Source organism: Diadema antillarum, unplaced genomic scaffold, assembly GCF_040938485.1.
Source record: "Diadema antillarum isolate AM-2024a unplaced genomic scaffold, OU_Dant_1.0 seq00000285_RagTag, whole genome shotgun sequence".
Classification (NCBI taxonomy): Eukaryota; Metazoa; Echinodermata; class Echinoidea; order Diadematoida; family Diadematidae; genus Diadema; species Diadema antillarum.
The window spans coordinates 1,003,486-1,027,466 of record NW_027271313.1 but is presented as its reverse complement, the minus strand read 5'-3'; the positions used below and the strand labels follow the sequence as shown (position 1 = coordinate 1,027,466).

Sequence of the window (23,981 nt, the reverse complement as noted above, 5' to 3'; positions counted from 1 at the left end):
TATTTTCTCTCTGTGTCTTGACCCCCATCCATAGGACCATGTCAGGAAGGCACCTACTGTCCAGGGGCCACCCCAGAGCCCATCCCATGTGCGGCCGGCACCTACAACTCACTGACCACTCAGGCAGAGTGCTTGGACTGCGAAGCCGGCTACTACTGCCTGGCCAATGCCACCACCTACATGGACACACCTTGCCCCAAAGGTATGGATGGAGTGACCAACACTAGCTGATCACTGGACAAATTAATCACAGCTGTTATGAATGTTCATGATCATCATTTTCTTGTAAATATTCATGATTTCTAGGTTTCAGCAAAGTGTAGCATGTCTCCCTTGTAGAAAAAGAAATGGCTCAATTGAACATTCAAAAGCCAGGAATGATCGCAGGAACTGTGCAAAAATATCTGCATGAGAGAGCAGATTTTCTTCTGTTGGGAAACAAAGAACTTTAGATAATTAGTACATATTCAAAGAGCAGTTTTGAGGTCCTGTTACTGAAAAATGTCAATTTAAGGATATATTCTCTATTGACTTGAATTTTGTGCACTTTCAAAACTTCCCAATGTTTTCACTGTGTTGTCCCATTCACACTGTATGTAAAATCTGCTTTATTTGTTGGATCTTTGTGACACTAACACACATCAAATTGGTTATGGCTCAGATTTTCTCTGCAGAGGACCCGAAGAGTCCCTACCCCTAGATTGGTACTGAACAGTCTCTTGTGAAATGTAAAGCCAGCTCATATTCCATCAGTTTGCTGTATTTTCAGAACTCTTTTTGATAAGAAATGACAGAGATGATAATGGTAACCCAGAAACTTCACTCAATGTACTGTGTGTCTGTATTCACTCTCCAGGTTTCTACTGCCCCACTGGGACCGAGTACTCCACACAGTATGCCTGCCCTGCGGGAACCTACAACAACAGGACCAGGGCTGATGACATCTTTGACTGTATGCCTTGTACAGGTATGTATGGATGGATGGATGGAAGGAAGGAAAGAAAGAAGGAGGGAAGGCAAAAGAGATGAGAAAAGAGAGGAAAGCAAGAAATGGAGAAGGAAGGAAGACACAATGATAGAAAAAATAAACTGACAAAAAGGAATGAAAGGATAGAAAGGATAAAAGAATGGTATGACAAGACAGAAAGAAGAAAAAGGAAAGGGAGGTGGAAAAGGAATGAAGAAAAAGAAGAGTACAGAAAAAGAGAAGAGACAAAAGAAGAGTACAAAGCGAAAAAGGTTTTTATAAGGTTTTGAATCAAAGTATAGTACAAATAAACATTACAAGTGTTTGCTAGAACATTCATTTCAGCATCACGATTCCTGCGATTCTCTGCTGTTAAAGCCGTAGTCTCAAATCAGATAGCGTTATCAGTGATCCTGATATCTTGATGCAATTAAAAAAAAAAAAAATTTATGTGTTGTGCTATCTTCATATCAGCCGGCAAGTACTGCGATGGTGACGGGAATGACGTGCCGACAGATGACTGTGCAGCTGGTTGGTATTGCAGCCGTGGTGCGTACAGCCGTAAGCCGCAGCCCAGTGTCAACGACTCCTCCCTCCTGAACGCATCCATCGAGTGTCCGATATACTCCCTGAACAACACTGGAGATATCTGCCCTCCAGGTGAGAAACTGCCGGCAATCATGGCGATAGGGGTGGTATCAGATTGTAGTGATGGAGCAGTTACCCACTGATTCTTATCGTATTGATAATGATATTATGATAGACTAATTAAAGGGAACTGCTGTGCATTGCAGAGAGCATCACAAGTGATCAAAGTAATGGTCTGTGTAGGAGAGGGAAAAAACTTCTATAAGGACATTCACTCCCCAAGGGCAGGTGCTCTCTGGCTAAATATGGAATAGTGATATAATTAGGTTCAGGATTAGGATTAAGGTTAGGGCTAAAGTTACAGTTTTGGTTAGGGTTAGGATTAGGTTCAGGATTAGGATGAGGTTAGAGTAAGGGGAAGAGTCAGGAATAATTGTCCAGGGGTTAATTGTCCTAGAACCTAAAAACTAGATGACTAGTCAGAGTATAACGTTTTATGGTTCATGGCAATCGAAGGAGTGAAGTTCAGAAGTGTCTTGATACTTGATGGAGTAATCCCTTTTGTAGTTCACTTTGACAAGTCATGCTGCAATAATGGATATGTCTAGTAGTTGCAGGGAGTGTAATAAAGCACAAAAATTGAATGCAGACAGTGCATTCATATAATATGCAATGAAGTATGCCATTTCTAAACACTATACCAGGAAACTTAGACTATTGTTGAAGCTATGGGAGATTGTACATAAAAGAGCAGCTCTGTCTAGTTCAACCATATGAATTTACTTCAGTTTGTCTCCCTCTACAAATTAAATTTGTAACATCGCAACTGCTGATCTGTAATTTAACAAACATGTCGGAAAAAGGAACAATGGGACCCGAACCATTCATCTACTGCTTTCCAGGCTGCAACACTACTACAAGGCTATCCCTGGTTGCCGACAGTGACAAATTTTATTTGTAGAGGGAGACAAATCGAAGAAAATTCACACCTCAGCCTTCGCCCCTCTGCTTGATGTTCTCTTGCTTACATGAATTTTATCAGAATTCATCTTTTTGTAGTCTTCCAAATACTTTGTCGAAGACTGCCAGTATTATGATGCATATACTCAAAGACTCCATTGATTTTCATTTGTCCACCCAGGTACCTACTGTCCAGTGGGCTCTGACCAGCCACTGCAATGTCCGCCTGGCCAGTACTGTGAGGACTACGCCAATGAGATCCCCGACGGAGACTGCCTGGCCGGCTTCTTCTGCAACGGGAGTGCCGTGGTGCGGGACAGCCAGCCCTGCTCTCCTGGCTACTACTGTCCAGAGGGGACCACCATCGAACAACCTTGTCCGCCAGGGACCTTCTCACGTAAGGAGAACAATTTGGCATATAGACCAATTTTGTGGTCTATTGGCCAAGCATTTGCCTCTTGATCATAAGTTTTGTGGTTCAAGCCCCTAACAATTCAGTCACCTTATGCTCTGTGCCACTAATATCAATCTATTGTACCTCCTGTCCCCTCAATGATATTATTTGGAATTTAGTGTTGTGATATAATACATTTTTTAAAAGTGATTGATCAGATATGTGTTACTTGTATTCTATGAGAGGATCCTTAACACCAATTGTAAGTAGAAAAAAAAAACAAAAAACAAAAAACAAAAACAGATTGCAAGTAAGGTAGGAAGTGTACATGCAGTGCGTGGTTGTGGCAAAAATGGAAGATCTGTTACTTGACATGAGTTTACTTCTTGAATGAGTTACTGGAAAAATAGTATTGAGTAAGAAGTTAAAATGTCACAAACTTTAAGGCTGACAGTCACCAAACTTTAAGGCTTGCCACATGAGTCATGATTTCTGTAAAAGTGAAGGAGTCTAATGTTTTGTTCATACGTTCCTCCTCCTGTTATTATGATACAGCATACACCCAGAATTCCAACATCAGTGACTGTCTGCTGTGTACGGCTGGGATGTACTGCGAGGACTACGGCCTAGCCAGCCCCACAGCAGAGTGCGCCGCTGGGTACTTCTGCCCCGGAGGCCAGAACACCTCGCAGCCGACACACCTGGCTTGCAGCCCGGGCCACTTCTGCCAGCAGGGCAGCTGGAATGAGACCGGTTGCCCCTCGGGCTACTTCCAGCCCCACTGGAAGCAGAGTGACTGCGACATCTGCCCCGAGGGATCCTACTGCAAGGCCTTTGGTGAGTGAGGTCAATCCATTTGCAGTAGACTTTAATAGTCCTGCAATGTACCACACATGGATCTCTATATATAGGCATGTGCATTCAGTGACTCGAGATGTGGAATCACATGATTATTAATGAACATAACATCATGTCTTACTTGGCAGTGTTTACAATCCAATTCTCAGTTGACCACACACATGTTTCTTTGTTGTGACATCATAATATTTACATGACTATTCATATTTGGAAGCTTTATCACGTGTATTCCAGATTTATGAGGCAAGTCAATGTTAGTACATTGTAGTTGTAAATCACATGTGAAATAAAGATCAGAGAGAACAAGGAAGACAAAATAACAAATGAACCAAGATCTTCTTCTTCTTTTTTTGAATGGCACAATGTACCTGGTTGTCGCCAGTAATAGTGACCCACAAGGGCTCGGCATCATTCGCCCATTTTTCTCGTGTAGGTAGACCACTTCACTGGGATAGCACCCATCCCTGCTCTTTGCAATGAATGAATTAAGTGGTTTCTTTTACATATGTGAGTCATGAGTAATTCACACACAGGACCTTCATTTAATGTCCTGTCCAAGGGATAGAGTGTTTTGCCTCTTACTAGAGGGGACAGTATGATTACACATGAACCTAAATGTAGTTTATCTGCGATGAGCATATTATCAATCACTCCATTTCCTGCCAATCACGTACCCAGGTGACTATGAGATCCTTGATGAAGAGAACATCACCGAGTCGGGCAACTTCAGCGGGCGCTACCGAAGCTACCGCGGCGTCGCCGTGCCAACGATCTGCCCCGGAGGTTCCTACTGCCCCGAGGGGACGGAGTTTGGCACCCAGTACCTCTGCCCAGAGGGAACGTTCAGCAACCAGACCGGGCTGTACAACAACACGCAGTGCACCCCCTGTGAGCCTGGCATGTACTGTCCTGGTGAAGGTATAGAAGGCCATACTGGTCAAAATTTATTCTTCCTTCCATAACTTTGCTTATTTTAGTTACCCTTTCAGTTTGTAGGTTTAAAAAAGTTGGTGATGTCTGGTTGCATAATACACTAATTATGCAGTGGTAATGAAGTAGTTAATGATGAAGGAAGTTAGTTGTGAGAGTTGTTCTCCATCGCATTCATTTTTCAGGAACTTTTATTGTGAAGAGATTTCATTTGTTTCCTCCAGTTGTGTGTCTCAAAAAAGGAACAGATAAGCACAATTTTCATTGCACTTCTTTCTCTAATGATTCATATATATATATATATATATATAAATCCCAATGAAATGTGCGTGTTTAATGTCTTTAAGTCATATGTAGCCAATAGGCTATCTGTTCTATAAATGAAGGAAATGAACTGGTATTAATTGGGAAGACATTTCACACTAGCAGTGCAGCATAAGAGTTATGTCAAGTGATGAGTTAGGGGCAATATAAAGAGAAATATGCAGAAATATGTAGATTACATGAAAGATGCATCTATCATGTGATGTTTGTTGTTTTCAGTACTTTATCATGGTCACTCTTTTGTTGTGTTCAATGTTACGACTGCATCATGTGACATTCCACCTACCAGGAAACACCGCCCCCTATGATTCCTGCGCACCTGGACACTACTGTACCCAGAGTGCTGCCAGTGCCACGCCCGACGACGGAGTGACCGGTGACATCTGTCCAGCGGGCAAGTACTGTGAGACGGGAAGTATCACCGGTGTGGGCTGCCCGAAGGGAACCTTCAGTAACCAGACCGGCCTCATGGCTGCTGACCAGTGCTGGAACTGCACAGCTGGCTACTACTGTGGCCGGACAGGGCTGACCGCTGTGTCTGGACCTTGCTCAGCAGGTAAGAGTTCAGCCCTTTTTTCCCTTAACCCCTCCCATTATACTTTATGATGACAAAAACATCACTTTCTTCTCTCTTTTTTTTAGGAGACACCAATTTCATCCAATATTTTTATATGCCCTTCAAAATGTTATTGCAGCAAACTGTTGGTATAAGCATTTTAAGTGACTTATAGTGAAAGATCTACTAATATCACAACACTGGTATGAAAACCAAGTAGGGAAATAGGTGATGTAAAAGATATCAGGCAGACATATATTTGAAGGAAAGACAGTGAGCAATGATTAGAATGATCATATCACTGTTACAAGTCATGTAATAATCGAATTTGAGTTGTGTGTATTTTGTCACAAATTGATATTGCACATATCTATTTCAGTAATTAAAATGAATTTACATATCCTCATTATGTAGATTCATCCAGTCTTCATAAAATTAACTTGTGTTGTGCATAACACATGCTGCCAGAAATGCATTCTGCAAACAGAAGCTTACTGTACATGTTTGTATCTCCACACAGGTTTCTACTGCCTTGTTTCATCAGAAGAAGTAGCCCCAGTGGGCAAGTCCTATGGAGACGTGTGCACCCCGGGCCACTACTGTCCCAACGGGACCTACGCACCCATACCGTGTCCAGCTGGCACCTTCCTGGATTCGTCCGGAGCAGCAGAGCGTGACGACTGCATCCAGTGTAGTGCAGGTGAGAATGTTTGGAATGTAATGTAAAACTAGAAATTTTCTTAAGCATAAAAATTTGTTGGTTTCTGGTTTTACAGTATGATGCATACGCCTATCAAATATGTTTGTACATTGTACATTTGCACTAATGTTTAAACTGAAATTCAATTGAGCATGCGTATTATGTGCATTTCTCCATTTTCATACCGATCATGATTTTGCATACTGTAAAAGTGGACATTTTTGCAATGCTTGACTTTTCTCGCATTTTACACAACCAGAAACTAGCGTGAAAATAAAAGCACCAAAATATTTGTGTTTGCATGCCATATGTTCTTTTACTTGGTGTCTTGATTCTGCGGAATTAAAAACAGGCCAAACTCATCTTACCCTCCCGAGCGCTAAAAACTATTCACGCGAAAATATTCACTTTTATAGTACTAGTTATGTATTTTGCTCTGCCGCAATATGTTTTTAAATCTGCGGAGACTGGGGGCCATACTGATGTTTATGAGTGGTGACTTGACAGCCATTTTCTTCAGGATTCATTACTGTTTCTTTTTTGTGCAATGCCATCCTTCTGAGTTTACATCCAAGAAATCATCACTGCAATGACATGTTGCCTTTTCTTACCACCCCTCCCAATGACCAGGCTACTATTGTGAGACACAGGGCAAGACCAATGTAACAGCACAGTGCGCCGAAGGCTTCTACTGCACACGAGGGGCAGACACCAGCAACCCATCCGATGGCATGACAGGTAATGACAATCCCTCCACATCGTGCTGTTCTCTGTATGCATTTATGATAGACTTTTTACTGGTTAGAGAGGGAATTCCAGCCAAGTTTTTAACTTTCCTTTGCAAGGAGTGAAGTTTGGAAACAAAAAAGTGGAAGTAATTGCAAGACAGGATGAATAATCATTGAAAGGATTCATGTTATGATTGACGGTCTCATCAACTTGGTCCTGCTATCTAAAATATCTATTTTCAAATAAAGCACGGTGCATCCGTTCAGTTTAGCAGCACAAGGCCATTGAAACTGTACTTCGTTATGGCACTTACGGCCTTCTTCATCTTAGCTATGAATCTTGATTGTGTTTTGTCCACACACTCGAAAGCTGTTCAAATCTTTTGCTTCTATCAGGGGACATTTGTCCAGTTGGTCACTACTGTGAGCTAGGGTCAGTGGCGCCCGTCCCATGCCCCAACGGAACTTACGTCAACCACACTGGAGCAGAGTCCTGCTACGTCTGCCCAGCTGGCCGACAGTGTATCCATGGCGACACCGCTGACCCCTGTCCTCAGGGCTACTACTGCCCAGAGGGCACTGGCTACAACGTGGTCGCTTGCCCAGCAGGCTACTTTGGCAACACCACGGGACTCGCCCAGGAGTCAGAATGCACCCCATGTACAGGTGAGTTTATACCCTGGGTCGTTTTAGATGACAGTTGTGATGTCCGTTATTAAGTCTGCATGTGTCTGGTCAGAATATATTCTGATGGATGAGAGGCAGCAGAATTTAGACAAGAGGGTTCTTCAAATCTGAACACTAATCTGATATTAAGGTTGTAATTACGCATAAATCTTATGTTTTCATATACCTGTTGCAACTTACTGACTGTAGCAGTTCATTGACACACTTCATGCAGCATATTACATTCTTCTGCCAGTCTGCATTGGAAAATATCTGACTGTGTTGATTATTTTCTCATTGTGAGAAGTTTTCTAAATTCAAGCTGTTGAGTGTTATAAGATGCGAGAGCGCATATATCTCATCAGATGATACCTTTACCCTAAAGTAAAACATTTCATTCCATAACAGTAAATGAATTCAAAGTGTAGTGAGAAGCCAGCAAGGTTGTGAAGTATCAAACTGAATGCTTGCTTATCTCATGGCAGGTGGCTACTACTGCAGCACACCAGGCCTTGGACGTGAGGACGGTCAGTGTTCAGCCGGGTACTACTGCGAGTACGGTGTGGACATTGCCGCACCTTCTGGTAGCCAGACCGGGGTGGGCGGGGTCTGCCCCGAGGGAAGCTACTGCCCAGAGGGATCGGTCATCCCCAAAGAATGTGATGCAGGGACTTACACCAGCAGCCCAGGTAGGATATGGACAGAGGCTTCAGATAAGAAAAAAAAATGTGGATTCTTATCTTTAAACGAACCTCTCAACCATTCTGAATTTTGGCCATTCCTGGCTCTTGTTTTACTATGAGTGTCCTATTTTTCTTGATAATTTTACTACATACTCCTATGGGAACTGCTCTTTCTTTCGTACTGTTGAGCCAAATCATTTTTCAGTCAGAAAGGTTGGGAGATCTGCTTTAAGTTAATTTAAATTCCAAGTTCAGTTGTTGTAATTAAGTTCAAGTTTCAAGAAATGCTGACAGGAAAATCAAACCAGGCAAGGTCTGACATGGTTTTTGTAGTGTGGATGATGAATAGGAAAAGAAAATGGTATATGAAGGAAAAGGGTAAAAATAGTACATAGCAAATTATATACTACCATCCAAAAGCAAAACAAAGCAAAACAAAACAAAACAAAACAAAACACTGCAAGGACATGCATATGAGTATGTAGAACATGTAGAGTACATTTCCAAGGAAAAAGTAGTGTGTGAGTAATTTAATATTCAGAAATTTTATTGAATAGAAGGTGGACCCAGATGATTGTGACTCAAGCTAGACATGGTCAGACTTTGCCCTTTTTTTTTTTTGTTGGTAAAGCTTTATCTGTAAGAAGAATATCAATAATTCTACCAACATGTTTCTCTGCACAGAGCAAGCCTCATGTGCCCAGTGTCTGGCTGGCTACTACTGCCCGTCAAACACCAGTGATCCCACTCTCTTCCCCTGCCCCGAGGGCTACTACTGCCCCTTGGGGACCGGCTACTCCACGGAGTACCCCTGCCCAGAGGGGACCTACAACGGTCTGAGCATCCAGCAGACCAGCTCCTCCTGTGAGCTGTGCCCCCCAGGGATGTACTGTGAGGGAGAGGGTCTACCCATGCCTTCTGGAAACTGCTCAGCCGGCTGGTTCTGCACCGGTGGATCCTCCAGCTCCACCCCGCTACCACCTGGTATGACACGCCTATTTCTAGAAATATGTTGAATATGTAGAACACATAGTCAGAGTAAATGTATGTTTCAAAGCAAAAGGTACAGTGTGTTATGTGTAATGTGTGTCCTGTCAACACTTGTATTTCATCTAAGATGAAAGTATGTTTTTCAGAAGAAAAAGGAATTCAATATCGTAATAGTAAAATACGTATTTACTTTACATTTTTTATGGGATATTAATAACTGGTGTTTTCAGATGTTCAAAAAAAAAGAAGAAATTGTTCAACCTGCAAGTCAAAAATTTTGACTGAGAGAAAGGTTAGGTAATGAAAAGTGAAGTACCAGTTCAATACCTGAAATGAGATTTTTGTTGATATCGTCCTTAGTTTATTGCATTTGCAGAGAGGTTGACAGTTCATAAGCCATATGCATCTATTTTCAATATCTTCAAGTTGGTATTCAAATGATATGTTTTATTTATTTTGTTGATACCAAACTGTGATGTACAAAGTGTAAAATAACTGAGATGATATCAAGAAATTATATGTACAAAGTTGTATGGACCTGCTAAAATATCCTTCTTGAAAATATCTTTAACACCATCTCACATGGAATTTCAAGGCACTATTTTGTTATTTTGTTTAACCCCCTATATAAATGGCTACCTCATTATATCCTACATACTATTGTCTCCTAAACAACTATTAAAACTCTGAGTGTCGTAGCCGATCACTGACCACGTCTCATGATTGCTTTGACCATAGGCAATGCGTCGGTCATCTCGGACTGCACCTGTCTGTCAGTGAACTACACCGGGAACCGGTGTCCGCCAGGCACCTACTGCCCCTCTGGTTCCTCCAGACCCATCGACTGTCACCCAGGCTTCTACTGCGATGACTATGAGCTGGACTCCCCAACAGGTGAGGGCAATCTCTGCAGTCTAATCCTTGCCATTTTACCCTATATTTCCATTTCCCCTGGGGTTAGTTTATATCGGGTCGCTATGTTGTCTTCTCATTAACCCCTTCACTCAATAATAACAGTGTTTTATCTGTTACATTGTCATGTCATATTTGTTCAAAATTTCATCACAGCTCTACAATGTATGTGTGCATGATTGATTATGTGGAAATGAATGAATGATTGAATGATTGAATGAATGAATGAATGAATGAATGAATGAATGAATGAATGAATGAATGAATGAATGGTCTGCATTTGTCATTGTCCTGCCAATAATATTTTTGCATTATGGAAGTGGTGCAGCAAAATGTGTACATGAAACTAATACTCACTTTATATTTTATGATATTTTGATTATTATAATCTGTACTGAAATCACAATCAGATTTAGTGTAATCACAGGATAGGGATGAGACATCTGTTTGTGTTTGCAAGAAAAAAATATAACCAAGTGGCCTCATTCTCGTGAACTTAAGAACGTTTTGTTTTCGTGATGTAGGAATGGGTAAAAAAATATTGTGTTGTGACTGGAGATGAGCTGGTGGACATAAAGCACAATGTCCACCTGCAGAAGGCGGTGACAATGATGATCTAAAAAACATGAGAGGATTCGCCAAAAAGATGGTGTCACAGGTCAGAAATCATTTTGTAAACAAAGAGGCGTGTAAGTTAGTGCTCATCCCATTGATTTATTTCTTGTCTTTGTTCTAAGATCAATGCCATCCTGGTTTCTACTGCCCTGGAGGCAATGATGACCCGACACCCGACGGATTCGAGTGCCTGGCTGGTCACTACTGTGAGCGTGGCTCAGCCTACCCAACCCCTTGTGCTAATGGAACATTCTCAAATACCACAGGGAACACTGAGGCACCCAATTGCGAATCATGTACTCCTGGTAAGTGGATCAAACCATTCTTCTTCTTTTTTTTTTTTGGGGGGGGGGGGGGGGGGGCTGAGTGATGGGGAGGGGAAGGTAGGTGGGCCTTAGACCCTTGATAGCCTAATACTATATTTTGACAGCAGTGTGTTCTATCAAAGTGAAGAACCTGAACTCCCCTATAGCTTATCAAGTTGCTGTGGCTACAGTAATAACATTTACTCCTTAGTGTCAGATAGTTAATAAATGCAGCTTATCTACTACTAAGCATAGCATACCCCTCTTTCTTTATGTTCCAAGTTTTACAAGCTTATGATCGACTGTGGTAGCCATCATGAGCAAATCTGTGGGGGTGATATGAATGGAAGGGAACGAAAGAAAAAACAATAACGAAGAAGCTAAACGTGATTCATGTGTAATTTCTTATTCAAATGTCTCTATTGTACTGAAGTGGCTTGGCCAAACCTGTAGCATTAATAAGAAAAATGCAAGAAAACCCAAGAAACATGTGTCATTTGCCATTGTCTTTTAAAACAATAAGTTTGATCCAATATTAGAATGACATACATGTAATTCGGACACCAGTAACATTTAGTTGAAGATTTTCGGAGAATATTGTGAAGATTTGCCTAAAATAGAAGCTAACTGTGAATCCACATAACTTGTGTCTGTCTCACCAGGCTACTACTGTGCTGGGGAACATCTCTCCACGCCATCTGGTCCATGTGCTGTCGGCTACTACTGTCCAGGTGGACAGTCCACCAAGTATCCAGTCAGCTTTATCTGTCCAGCTGGCTTTGCCTGTCCTCTGGGCAGCTCTCAGCCTGAGCTCTGTCCAAGAGGTAAAGATAAAGCATCATTTGCAGACATCAGTCATATTAATCTATATACAGTTGAACCTCTCGTATCCGGACAAGTCGGGACCGGGGCTCATCCGGATAAGGGATTTGGCCGGATACGGGAGACTCAATGCTTTATACATGTACATATACATACACATATACTGATGTAGCCCATTGTAGTACCACATGTAGTAATGTGTATACTGCAACCTTTTCATTGTTACATTTGGGGATGTTTCGGGATGTTGAAATGTCTGAAGGTAAGCAATTTGGAAGGAAATTTGATGCAATGTATGTTAATCATATTGGAAGTAATATGTAATTCATGTGTGTTTGGGTAGGAGTTCTCAAGGAGTTGGGAATCCCCCTTTCTTCCCGTAATTATTTTTAAAAAAATCACGGCGAGATTGCGTCCGGATAATAGAGAGATCCGGATAAAGGGAGGCTGGATAATAGAGGTTCAACTGTATACACACTGTAATACAATACTTTTGCACTCAGCACACACCTTATGAAAAAATGTAGATGGTATTGTGTATGTGGTACTTGTTGCATATTATCCAGCATATGTCTAATTCTAACTTGTCTCATGCTTAAGTATGTAGAATTTAGTATCCAATAAATGCTTATATACACGTGTATATATATATATATATATATATACAGATATGTATGCTAAGATATGCATAATTTATATACCTGTATAGTTGATGAAAAGATTGTATGTGTACCATTTGTTTTAAGTACAAAGAACCTTTTGATTACGATGTTTGTTGAATGGTTGTGTATGTTGTGAAGAAGATTAGAATTATTATGTAGTCCTAGAGCTGTTGTACTTGCATAAGTGGGGGAGTGTAACACACAACTCACAATTGCCAAAGAGCAAGACATGTTGTATTGCAAATGTGATTTCCTGAGCGTGTACATGATAAATTTGAAAATGGAATAAAGCAGCCAGTGTGTTACATTCCCGAATATTCCTTCCCACTGAACAGGTTTCTACCAATCGGAGGATGAGCAGGGATCGTGCGACTTCTGCCCAGAGGGCTCGTACTGTGACCCCTATGAGCTGAACAACGTGACCGGGGTCATTGTGCCACAGGACTGCATCACCGGTCACTACTGCCCCAACCGGACGGAGTATGCTGAACAGAACAAGTGTCCACCGGGCACCTACTCCAACAAGACTAACCTGGCCAGCGTCGGTAGGTCTTAGCAGGATTTAGCCTCTTTTCTCCAGCCATGTACTGCGAATTTGTACAGTGCATATTTTAATGTATAGTATTAGGTTACAAATGTGATAGTACTACAGAACTGATAAGTCTCTGGGGTTAGTTGTAATTCTTCTTATCTCAGAGAATTATGTAGCATGTTCACTTTTGTGTCCAAAGCATGTGTACAAGTAAATCATGCAAAGTGAATAATAACTTATGTTTGTAATATAAACTTAGGTTATCATGGCTTTGAATGTTTTTCAGATATGTATGGACTTGAAAAATTTGATACAGATATGTGAAAATTGTGTCATTTTCCATTTCAAACTAGTATAGATGCAGTGTACTGGGAGGTTGCATATGTTGTGATGGAGTTAATTGTGTACACACAAGATCTGACTTGCTTTTCTTTTGTGGCAAATATGAAATGATTGGTCTAAAATAAAGACATATACACTGGGGATAAAGAAAATAACAAGAAAATCAATCTAGCATATTTTCTATGTATTCTTTTTTTGTATTCAGGTGAATGTCACCCTCAATGGGTGACTTTGTGAAAGTTCAAATATAAGGTTATGGAGATCATGAGTTGCTCTACCAATGTGGCAGATATGACGGTGATACATCAAACTATATAGGGGGCACATTTGGGTGCACAATGTGTGCCCCTTGGGCCTGGAAGGGTCAAAATATCTTGGGCTTTGTATGGTTAAAGAAGACAATGAAAATCGGGTCACAATGTGGTTCCCCACCCCCTCCAGATCTGCTGTGAACAATCTTGAAACTACAGTTCCTAATATACTTACTTTGATATAGCAATACAATTTAAATTAGCTCATCATCAAGAGTAAATCCCATTGTGTGAAAAACTCAAAATACTTCTGAATCTCCCCCTCCCCCTCCTCCAGGTGAGTGCACCCCGTGCGATGCTGGTTGGTACTGTGATGAGGCTGGACTGATGGCACCCAAGGCCCAGTGCCAGGCAGGTTACTTCTGCACCCTGGGATCCAGCGAGCCGGCACCGGAAGACGGAAGCACGGGCAATATCTGCCCTATCGGCATGTTCTGTGTAGAGGGCTCTGTCACGGGTAGGAAAAAAAAATATTTTGATTTAGTTTATTACCCCTAGTCTATTTCAACGTATTTTCTGATATCCTATCTTAAATGTCTCTGTTTTTATTCACTTTGATAAAAAAAGACAATATTGGGTCATCTTGTTATGTAAAACATTGTGATTCATTTTATCCCAGCTTGTCAAGGTGTGTCATTGAAGTATAAACATGTGTATAGTAAATGTGACTTTGAATTGTCCCTGAGATTCTGTGTGCATGTACTAAATGACAAATTAAACTTTCATTGTAGTTGGGTCACATGTTGCTCGATGCCATGCAGTGCAATGGCAAATATCTTTTAGCTTCTCTAATGTGTGCTTAGTCAAGCTGGGTTGTACTACAAGTATACACATTCTTTCTCTTTTCTCTAAGATAGTGCCAGCTATTTAACATTTGTCCCAGCACTCTTGCTAGTATATGCCTAATGTCACTGTCTCGATTAATTGTATACTTTCCCCCCTCCCCCCCCCCCCCCCAAAAAAAAAAAAAAAAAAAAAAAATCTTTTCATTTGGGAGTGGCTATCAATTACACTTTTGTGAATTCCTCTTGTTCGTAATAGGCGAGAACTGTCCAGCCGGTCGCTATGGTAACCAGACCGGTCTCCGGGAGGCCACAGAGTGTCCCCTGTGTGACCCAGGCTACTACTGTCCCATTGTGGGCCAGTCTTCACCCTACGAAGAGTGCTCGGCAGGGTTCTACTGTGAGCTCGGCTCCACGCGTCCAAACCCCACCAACACCACCGGCTACCGCTGTCCCATCGGTCACTACTGTCCACAGGGAACACCTGTCCCCATCCAGTGTCCAGCTGGAACATACAATCCTGAAGATGGTCAGTCTTTCTCTAAAGCTGTATTCCTTCTACTTAAGTTGTAATACATTTCTTGTACAGAATTTTAACTAAAAAGAGAATGATTTTCAATGAAAAGCTGTGAAAGAAAAAGGTACAGAATATGACTAACACCAGACAAAAACTGGAAACACCAGACAAAAACTGGATACTTTTTAGATGTCGGTTTTTTCAACAAACAAGGTGTGTTGTGCTCCAGTAAAAACAGTCTCTGCTGTCACCGGATTAAACAGGGAGTATCAGATAAGTCAGATTGCCCCAGAGTGATGTCAATAAACCTGTTAGAATAGTCAGTGGACTCAAATAAAAGTGTGTATGAGAATTGTTCTCTATATGACCATATGGTACATTGTATTTCTGTCATAAAATATTGTGAGATCACTACAAATGAATCATGCTGTCTGAAAAAATTTGTCACGTTCCTTTGCAGGCAAGGATATGCTCTCGGACTGTGTAGGCTGTGATCCTGGTTCCTACTGTCAGTACGAGGGCCAGTCTAACACCACGGGAGTGTGTATTGAGGGCTACTACTGCAGTGGGAATGCCTCTGTACCCAACCCTGAAGGTTAGTAGAAGCAAAGGATTTTTACTCTCTTGTAGTGAGCCAATATACAATGTACACTATGATGTTGCTCCCAATCCATTAGCTATCCATTGCACCTGCTAAGGAGGCAGTCAGTATATTTTCAATTTCACCACTATCAAAGCCTTTATGGAATGAGAGATAGTTTTCAGCCCAAAATCAAATACTTCATCTCTTTCCTCCAGCAAGCTCCAAATGCTCATTGTATTTTGAATATGTAAAGTGAAAAAGAGAGAATGAACTTAACCCGTTGAGGACGAGTCCTGAGTATACTCGAGCAGGTGTTATGGGAAATGCATTTTATAGCAAAATCAGTCCGTCCTCAACAGGTTAAATTTAGGTTTAAGTCTTTTTGTCCCCGCCGAACGAGTTCGAGCAGGGGACTATGAAACGGGCTCCGTACGTGTGTGTGTCCGTGTGTCCGTCCGTCCGTCCGTCCGTCCGTGTGTCCGTGTGTGCGTCCGTGTGTGATCAAAATCTTCAATTTGCTACTTCTCTGTCATTTATGAGCCAATTTTGATTCTGTTTGCTTTATATGATAGCACTACATGGGAGCTTTGAAATTTCTACACAGAATTTCAGTCGTGACCTTTGACCTTGACCTTTGACCTATATTGTACATTTTGCTACAAAATGCTACTCCTTCGCCATTTCTAACCCGATTTCGATTCCGTTTGCTTTATATGATGGCACTAGGTGAGGGCTTCAAAATTGCTACACAGAATTTTGACCTTTGACTTCTTTGACCTTTGACCTTGATTTTTGACCTATATTGTACATTTTGCTACAAAATGCTACTCCTTCGCCATTTCTAACCCGATTTCGATTCCGTTTGCTTTATGTGATGGCACTAGGTGAGGGCTTCAAAACTTCTACACAGAATTTTGACCTTTGCCTTCTTTGACCTTTGACCTTGATTTCTGACCTATATTGTACATTTTGCTACAAAATGCTACTCCTTTGCCATTTCTAACCCAATTTCGATTCCGTTTGCTTTATGTGATGGCACTAGGTGAGGGCTTCAAAACTTCTACACAGAATTTTGACCTTTGCCTTCTTTGACCTTTGACCTTGATTTTTGACCTATATTGTACATTTTGCTACAAAATGCTACTCCTTCGCCATTTCTAACCCGATTTCGATTCCGTTTGCTTTATGTGATGGCACTAGGTGAGGGCTTCAAAACTTCTACACAGAATTTTGACCTTTGCCTTCTTTGACCTTTGACCTTGATTTTTGACCTGTATTGTACATTGGCTACAAAATGCTACTCCTTCGCCATTTCTAACCCGATTTCGATTCCGTTTGCTTTATGTGATGGCACTAGGTGAGGGCTTCAAAACTTTACACAGAATTTTGACCTTTGCCGTCTTTGACCTTTGACCTTGATTTTTGACCTGCATTGTACATTGGCTATAAAATGCTACTCCTTCGCCATTTCTAACCCGATTTCGATTCCGTTTGCTTTATGTGATGGCAATAGGTGAGGGCTTCAAAACTTTTACACAGAATTTTGACCTTTGACTTCTTTGACCTTTGACCTTGATTTTTTACCTATATTGCACATTTTGCTACAAAATGCTACTTCCGGCGGGGACATATATTACGCACCGCGTAATTTCTACTTTTCCTTGTTTGTATTTTACGATATGCAGCCATGTCCTCCTAAAAATGTACAGGGATAGAGCCCTCTTTTCTGTTGTGCAAGGTCTGTGGAACTCTCTACCAGTCCCACTTTGGAATTGTAACAACCTCCATACCTTCAAATCTGAATTGAAGACCTATCTTTTCCAGCAACTTTGTGAATAATGTGTGACACATTGTGGGAGCCAGGTGCCTTTGAATGTTTCTGCAGATAAATGGCACTATAATGCTATTTGATCATCATCGTTGTCGTCGTCGTCATCATCATCATCATCATCATATTTTCCAGCTAGAAATTATGAATGATACGAGTTCTTGTGTGCACGATGTATTGACTATTGGTGATAAACACTCTGTAGCATGCTGCAGAATAGTTCAGCCCTGTCAAGCTAATGACACACTCATTAGGGTCAATCACTCACACTTTGGTGGTTTCTATTTCATTTGGATTCCGCAGATGGACAAACGGGCAATATATGTCCCATTGGTCACTATTGTCCAGAGGGGAGCAGCTACCCACTGCCCTGCAACAACGCCACCTACATGAACGACACTGGTGCCTCAGAGTGCTTGACCTGTCCCGAGGGATTCATGTGTGTCCGAGGCACGGAGCCTGACCGCTGTCCGTCAGGGTACTACTGCCCTCGTGGGACTGGCTATGACATTCAGCCATGTCCAGCAGGTACTGTTCTTACACTCATATCTTGTTTAGACATGAAGCTAAACATTTGTGCTCTACAGTGCTCTACACTTTTTTGACAAACTCAGTATTAAACCAACTATAAATACACTCTACTTAGTTTTGTTGTAACAAACATTCTCATGAGCTGTCCAGATATAAATCATATAATGTTGTACTTACAGGTGTACATGTACATCTTTTATTTTTCTGATTCCAGTGGGTTACTGTTTGCAGATTTCAAAATCATTTGCCAGATTTTATGTAGAATTCAATGGCTTCTGAGTAAATGCTGCATCATAAGGAACAATCTCTGTAACCCTTTAAAGTGTTAGACCAACTTTCTGCATCTTCCAAGCTCAGCCCACCCCTCCCTAAAAATATCAAATGGAATTTTATATTCAAAACTTTGACATGGTCATGAACTTCAGAGACCTTTGGTGTTGCCACACATATATTCACCTGTACATTGTAGAATACGCTCAAGCCCATGTAATGTGGTATCCATTGTGGTTTTACTTGCTGATATTTGTGCTTGGGTGTTCACAATAGGACAAGTCACAAGGCACTTCAAGCTGTAGACTAGAAGCTTGTCAATGAGGAGGGTTTGTAGGATATGAAGCTTGTGTGTGAAATCTTGTTTGTTTGCCTTTTCGTAGTCCATATTGTAAATTTCTTGCTGTTTCAAGAAAAGTTTGAAGTTGTTCAGGAATCAAGAAAATAAAGAGAACCTAAGGTAAAGTTAGATGGAGTATAGTAAAGCTGACAAAATGTTTTTGACTCCATTTGTGTGTTGTGTCTTTATCTAGGAACCTATGGGGATGGTATGGGCCTTACGGAGGTGGGAGACTGCACTCAGTGCCCTGGAGGGTTCTACTGTGAGAGTCCAGGTCAAGGGTCAACCACAAACGAGTGTGATCCAGGCTTCTTCTGCACCATTGGTGAGCAATCTTAGACTTGTTACTGTAGGAATGATGTTCACATGGATGAATCATGTCAACTTGATATGTTACTTTCATTTTTAATTTGTTTATTGTTAATACAAACTGTATGTCATTATGTTTCTGTATTAACAAACCAAAGTCAATGCAACAATGGCAAAAATGTACTCATGGTTTCTAACAAGAACTTGCCAGTCTGTAAATGTAATTCTTTGGAGATATTACCAGAGAAAAAATTCAGGAGATTGGGTTCTGTTTTGTGTTGTTTTGTAATATGTTTTTCTAGCTTTGATACCATTAGCAGCATGAGAAATTGTAGCAATACTTCATGAGGATACATACTTCTTCTTCAAACTTCTAAATAAATTTTTTTTTTCTGATGGGATTATGGAAAGCAGTGTTTCCTTAATATAGTTACTTGATTGAATTGGCGTTCTGTTTTCAGTGAGCTCTTAAAACTTTATGTGAGAAGCTTATGATGGAGCGTTACTGTGTGTCGCATATCAAGACTGAAGTGGATTTGTCCACTCGCCATCACCTTGAGTATGCAAGATGCTATGTAGGAGAAAGCTAATATCCCTTTCTCTTTATGTGTGCATTGACAGGTGTGAATGTGAGAGCTCCAAACGGAATGAACAACACCGGCGTGGGAGGCAGCTGCTATGCTGGCCACGAGTGTCCCCAGGGATCGGCTGCCCCTACACCCTGCCTGGCTGGTTTCTACAGCGGCTACACTCAGAGGGATAGCTGTGATGTCTGTCCTGCAGGTAGGGCTAATTGTCTTGACATCTGTTGTGTTGTGTGGCTTTGGTATATGTAGTAATGAAAGGTCAAAGTTGAATTATGTAGTTATGACTCTTCTAAATGACAATGTAATTGTACCTGTTTCCTCATAGTAATTGTATCAATCATAGCAATTATCATGTTTTGTTGAAGATGTTTCTGTAAACATTCAAAGAATTAAAAGGATACTTAGATTAAATAATTTGAAGATATTTGTAAGATAAAAGATTGATTTGAAATTCAGACCATGAATTATTTCGTATTTTTATATTTCCAAGAAAAAAAAGTCTATCATTTGGCAAATATGTGTACAAAGAATATATGCATGCACGGATACACATTAAGTTATTGTAAGCTCTATTGTGTGTGTTACATTTAAAAAGATTAGATCGGAACAAAAACTCACTGAATACCGTACTGACATCCAGATATTTTGTTTTGCAAGCCAACTCAGTTTAAATGAATCACAGTCTCCCATTCCTTATCCTTTTACACCATGAAGGCAATAAGGTACTTGCCAGATTCACATAATTTTGAAAGTACATGTACATGTATTTGAATTTGTAGTAACATTACTGAAAATATTTTGCATATACAAGTTATCAAAATTTCACCAACAACTAAAATGATTATCCAAATTAAACAGTATCAAACTACAGTACCCCAAGCCCACCTCCTAATAAAAGAAAAACACCCTATCTTCTACAGCCAAAGCAGCTACAGTACCGTATGTTACACATTTATTTGTTGTTGTAGGCAAATACTGTGAGAATGCCACAGTTGTCCCACTGGAGTGTCCAGTCGGTCACTACTGTCCTGATGGAACCGAATACAGTGACCAGTTCCCTTGCCCGGCAGGAACTTACAATAATGTTACAGGTATGTGGACAACACTCTACATAATATGCTTGCTTGGTTGGTTGACAGAAAAATTCAACTTTTGCTTTCAGTGTGGAAGCCTTCTGGGTCGTGGCTGGATTATGTTTCACTCTGTGTGAATTTACCCAGTATTTTCAGGCTCTGAAATATGTTAAAGTATTATGTAATAATTCAATTTAAAAAATATATTGTCTGCAGCATAAATGAAGGATGATGTTCTCTTTGTGGAACTCAGGTACATTGTAGATTCCTTTGTGAGCACTTATCATGACTCGTCAAAGATCATGCACTGATTAAATTTTTTGATAAGCATTGGATATGACACCATGCTATTTTGTAAACTAGAGCCAGGTTTTTTGTTTGTTTGTTTGTTTTTTTTTGTCCAAGAAATGGCGTACCAACTCAAGTTCTAAATCTTGTTAAACTGGACATATGTCCTCAACAGCTCCACCCCTCAATACCAATTATTTTCACCATTTTAGCTAGCTTGAAGCCATTTTACATTCATAAGAGCGTGTGACCCATTAACCATTGAACAGTTTATGTATAATAGTCCAGTGATTACTCCATGTGCATGTGTGTACCTATATGTTTCCAGGTCAAACCAACTTGACCGACTGCCTGTACTGTCCACCTGGGATGTACTGTGAGGGGACTGGTCTGGACTATCCATCCGGCCTGTGTGACGAGGGATTCTACTGCTCTGGGGCTTCCCCCTCCAAGAGACCGTTTGACGTCGGTGTGCTCGTTAACAACAGGTGAGATAATAGCCTGTGGGAATAATCTGTGGGTGATGAACCAGTGGGATATACCCTGAGAATCTAAGCCTGTTCACATAAAAAACCAATAAAAAAAACAAAAACAAAAACAAAAATCTGCTTGCACTGTACTAGTCCAGGACTAATTAATTAGGTTGATTGGCAGGTAATAATGATAATGAATAACATTTATATACCGCTTAATACTGATGTGTCACAACCCATCAGCACAAGGCTTTATACAGCCTTATCTTTTGCTGTGATTTGTTTGTTTATGTTGTGTCAGGACTTTGTTTTGTAATACATCCAATTATAGCCAAGAACTACTTGCACATGAAGGAAAATTGTTTTTGCCATGGAAGAGTTGAAATTTGTGTACATTGCATTCAATGCATTTTTTTTTTTTTTTTTGGATAAAGCATGGCCCATGACAAGGGCACTATCTTAAATATTCCAAAACTTGTTTTAAGATTTGGATGTAAAGGGAGAAGGATATATGTGTGCCTTCCAGGTCATTACTGCCGGGAATAAGATCTGACAGACAATTTTAACTTTGTTCTTTTTCTTTTTATCCTATGTGTGCTTCTGACCCAACAGCTATGTATACCCCATGGACACCTGTCATCCTGAGTTTGACTGCGTCTGCCCAGACTACATCAACAGCACTGGAGGTCTCTGTGGGCCTGGCTACTACTGCCCTCAAGGGTCAGCCAAGGCCCTCAACTGTCCAGCCGGAATGTACTGTGAGACACCTGGACTCGCCTCTCCTACTGGTCAGTTTCAGTGTGTTGACTTCAGTATGTATTGACAGGACACAGTGTATCTGTATAATAATTAGGAGTGTAATGTTTTAATTGTATGAGATGAATTATTTCATTTAAACTTATGATAGCATTGTTTGTGGAGGTGACTTTTGATTTGACTTCTGGCGAATTTCTATGCCCCTTCCCTCTTTTCACTTAAAGAAGGCCTCTGTTAGTCACATCACAAAGTTTGCTGTATGATTGAAGTATAGACTGCTGTATTAGTGAATAATACATGAAAAATGTATAAAGATACGCTAGTTAGTTTTATTGTTGTGCTGTGGTAATAGGAAGCTAAGGTAGATTATGTAGCAGTATCTTGTACATGTAGAATAGTCGGTGGAATTATAATGACCTATTAAGAGCTTTGCAAAAAGTTGAATACTTTTTGGACTGAACACTAAAATTCAGTTTCCCGATCTGCCCTGAATAGGTAACTGCTCTGCCGGCTACTACTGCAACCATACCAGCTTTGAGCCTGATCAGTACATCTGTCCGGCCGGCTACTACTGCCCGGAGGGGACGGGTGTCCCGTTCGCTTGCCCAGCGGGCAGCTACAGCTACACAGAAGGCAATGTGGAGCTGGGCAACTGCCTAAACTGTACAGCTGGCCAGTATTGTGCAGGTAAAAAGATAACGATACAGAATACCAACATCAGTCTCAGTTTGTGAAGATGATCCTTTGACATATACTCCACCCTTCTAAATACTTCTGTCTGGAGTATCTTTTTCATTCATTCTCCAACCTCCCCCACTCATTCAATTCATTCCACCCACTCAATATCCTTTCTCTTCCCATACACATATGTTCTTTCCAATGCAATAATCTGTGATGTCATCATGTAATATCAATAAAATTGAGGAGTCTTTTGTTTGCTTGATTTTGATATCTTATACATACAGTATGCCTCGTGACACCATTGTCAGACAAGTTGACTCAAATGCCTCGTATAACTATTGTGAACATACTGATGATGATTTTGATCAGTAGGTCATAATCACCATGTAATACATCTTTTACTTCTGTTAATTTCATATTAACTTGTTGATAAATATCTGTTTCCAATGATTACATCATGTTTACTTTATGTGTACTTCGTGTTTACTTTGTGTTTACTTCCTCATGACTTCTTGTTTACAGTGATTTTTTTGTTTACTTCCTGTTTACTTCTAAATGACTTCCTAATTACTGTTGTTTACTGACACCAGGAGAGGGCAATGCCTTGCCAGATGATGACTGCGACCCCGGCTACTACTGCCCTGGAGGTCAGACGTCGGCCAACCCCGTGGGTCTGGAGTGCCCAGCTGGATTCTACTGCCCCGGCGGGTCACATGATCCCATCCTGTGTGAGAACGGAACGTACCAGGCCAACACGAGGGAGGCGGCCTGTGATATCTGTCCTGGCAGCTACTACTGCGACCCAACCGAGTGTAAGATGATACCAACCTGTAGTACCAATATGTAATGAGATGATAAGTGCAATTACCATTTGGATAGTAACTTCTGAAATTCTTCCATCTGACCTTTTGGTGCCTAGCTGCTGGCATGGAAAAAACAATTATGCATTGTTGTAATTGCCCTAGACTACTTCATGACAAAGGAAGCAGATAACTTAAGATAGGATTGAGACCAAACATCTGAGAGAAAACTTAGAGACTAGCTTCTTGTAGCATTGAGATAACCACTTTTTTGCAGACTAGGGTTACTGAGACTTGCTTTGTATAAATTCAGTCCAC

At 40.9% G+C, this 23,981-nt stretch overlaps 1 protein-coding gene across 1 annotated transcript in view; it reads left to right on the top strand.

Moving 5' to 3' along the window:
* The window catches only part of LOC139729992 (uncharacterized), a 62,407-nt gene that overhangs the window by 753 nt on the left and 37,673 nt on the right, over positions 1 to 23,981 (top strand). Inside the window, exons 2-28 of the mRNA XM_071640912.1 lie at positions 35 to 202; positions 857 to 967; positions 1,442 to 1,627; positions 2,697 to 2,912; positions 3,465 to 3,746; positions 4,446 to 4,685; positions 5,311 to 5,577; positions 6,098 to 6,277; positions 6,908 to 7,015; positions 7,402 to 7,671; positions 8,157 to 8,360; positions 9,039 to 9,338; positions 10,083 to 10,238; positions 10,994 to 11,176; positions 11,839 to 12,000; positions 12,996 to 13,205; positions 14,123 to 14,302; positions 14,887 to 15,156; positions 15,605 to 15,739; positions 17,859 to 18,083; positions 18,890 to 19,021; positions 19,627 to 19,788; positions 20,561 to 20,683; positions 21,282 to 21,441; positions 22,039 to 22,214; positions 22,678 to 22,869; positions 23,454 to 23,675. Coding sequence (XP_071497013.1) covers positions 181 to 202; positions 857 to 967; positions 1,442 to 1,627; positions 2,697 to 2,912; positions 3,465 to 3,746; positions 4,446 to 4,685; positions 5,311 to 5,577; positions 6,098 to 6,277; positions 6,908 to 7,015; positions 7,402 to 7,671; positions 8,157 to 8,360; positions 9,039 to 9,338; positions 10,083 to 10,238; positions 10,994 to 11,176; positions 11,839 to 12,000; positions 12,996 to 13,205; positions 14,123 to 14,302; positions 14,887 to 15,156; positions 15,605 to 15,739; positions 17,859 to 18,083; positions 18,890 to 19,021; positions 19,627 to 19,788; positions 20,561 to 20,683; positions 21,282 to 21,441; positions 22,039 to 22,214; positions 22,678 to 22,869; positions 23,454 to 23,675 — 5,074 coding nt within the window. The 5' untranslated portion in view covers positions 35 to 180. The remainder of the gene's footprint in view (positions 1 to 34; positions 203 to 856; positions 968 to 1,441; positions 1,628 to 2,696; positions 2,913 to 3,464; positions 3,747 to 4,445; positions 4,686 to 5,310; positions 5,578 to 6,097; positions 6,278 to 6,907; positions 7,016 to 7,401; positions 7,672 to 8,156; positions 8,361 to 9,038; positions 9,339 to 10,082; positions 10,239 to 10,993; positions 11,177 to 11,838; positions 12,001 to 12,995; positions 13,206 to 14,122; positions 14,303 to 14,886; positions 15,157 to 15,604; positions 15,740 to 17,858; positions 18,084 to 18,889; positions 19,022 to 19,626; positions 19,789 to 20,560; positions 20,684 to 21,281; positions 21,442 to 22,038; positions 22,215 to 22,677; positions 22,870 to 23,453; positions 23,676 to 23,981) is intronic.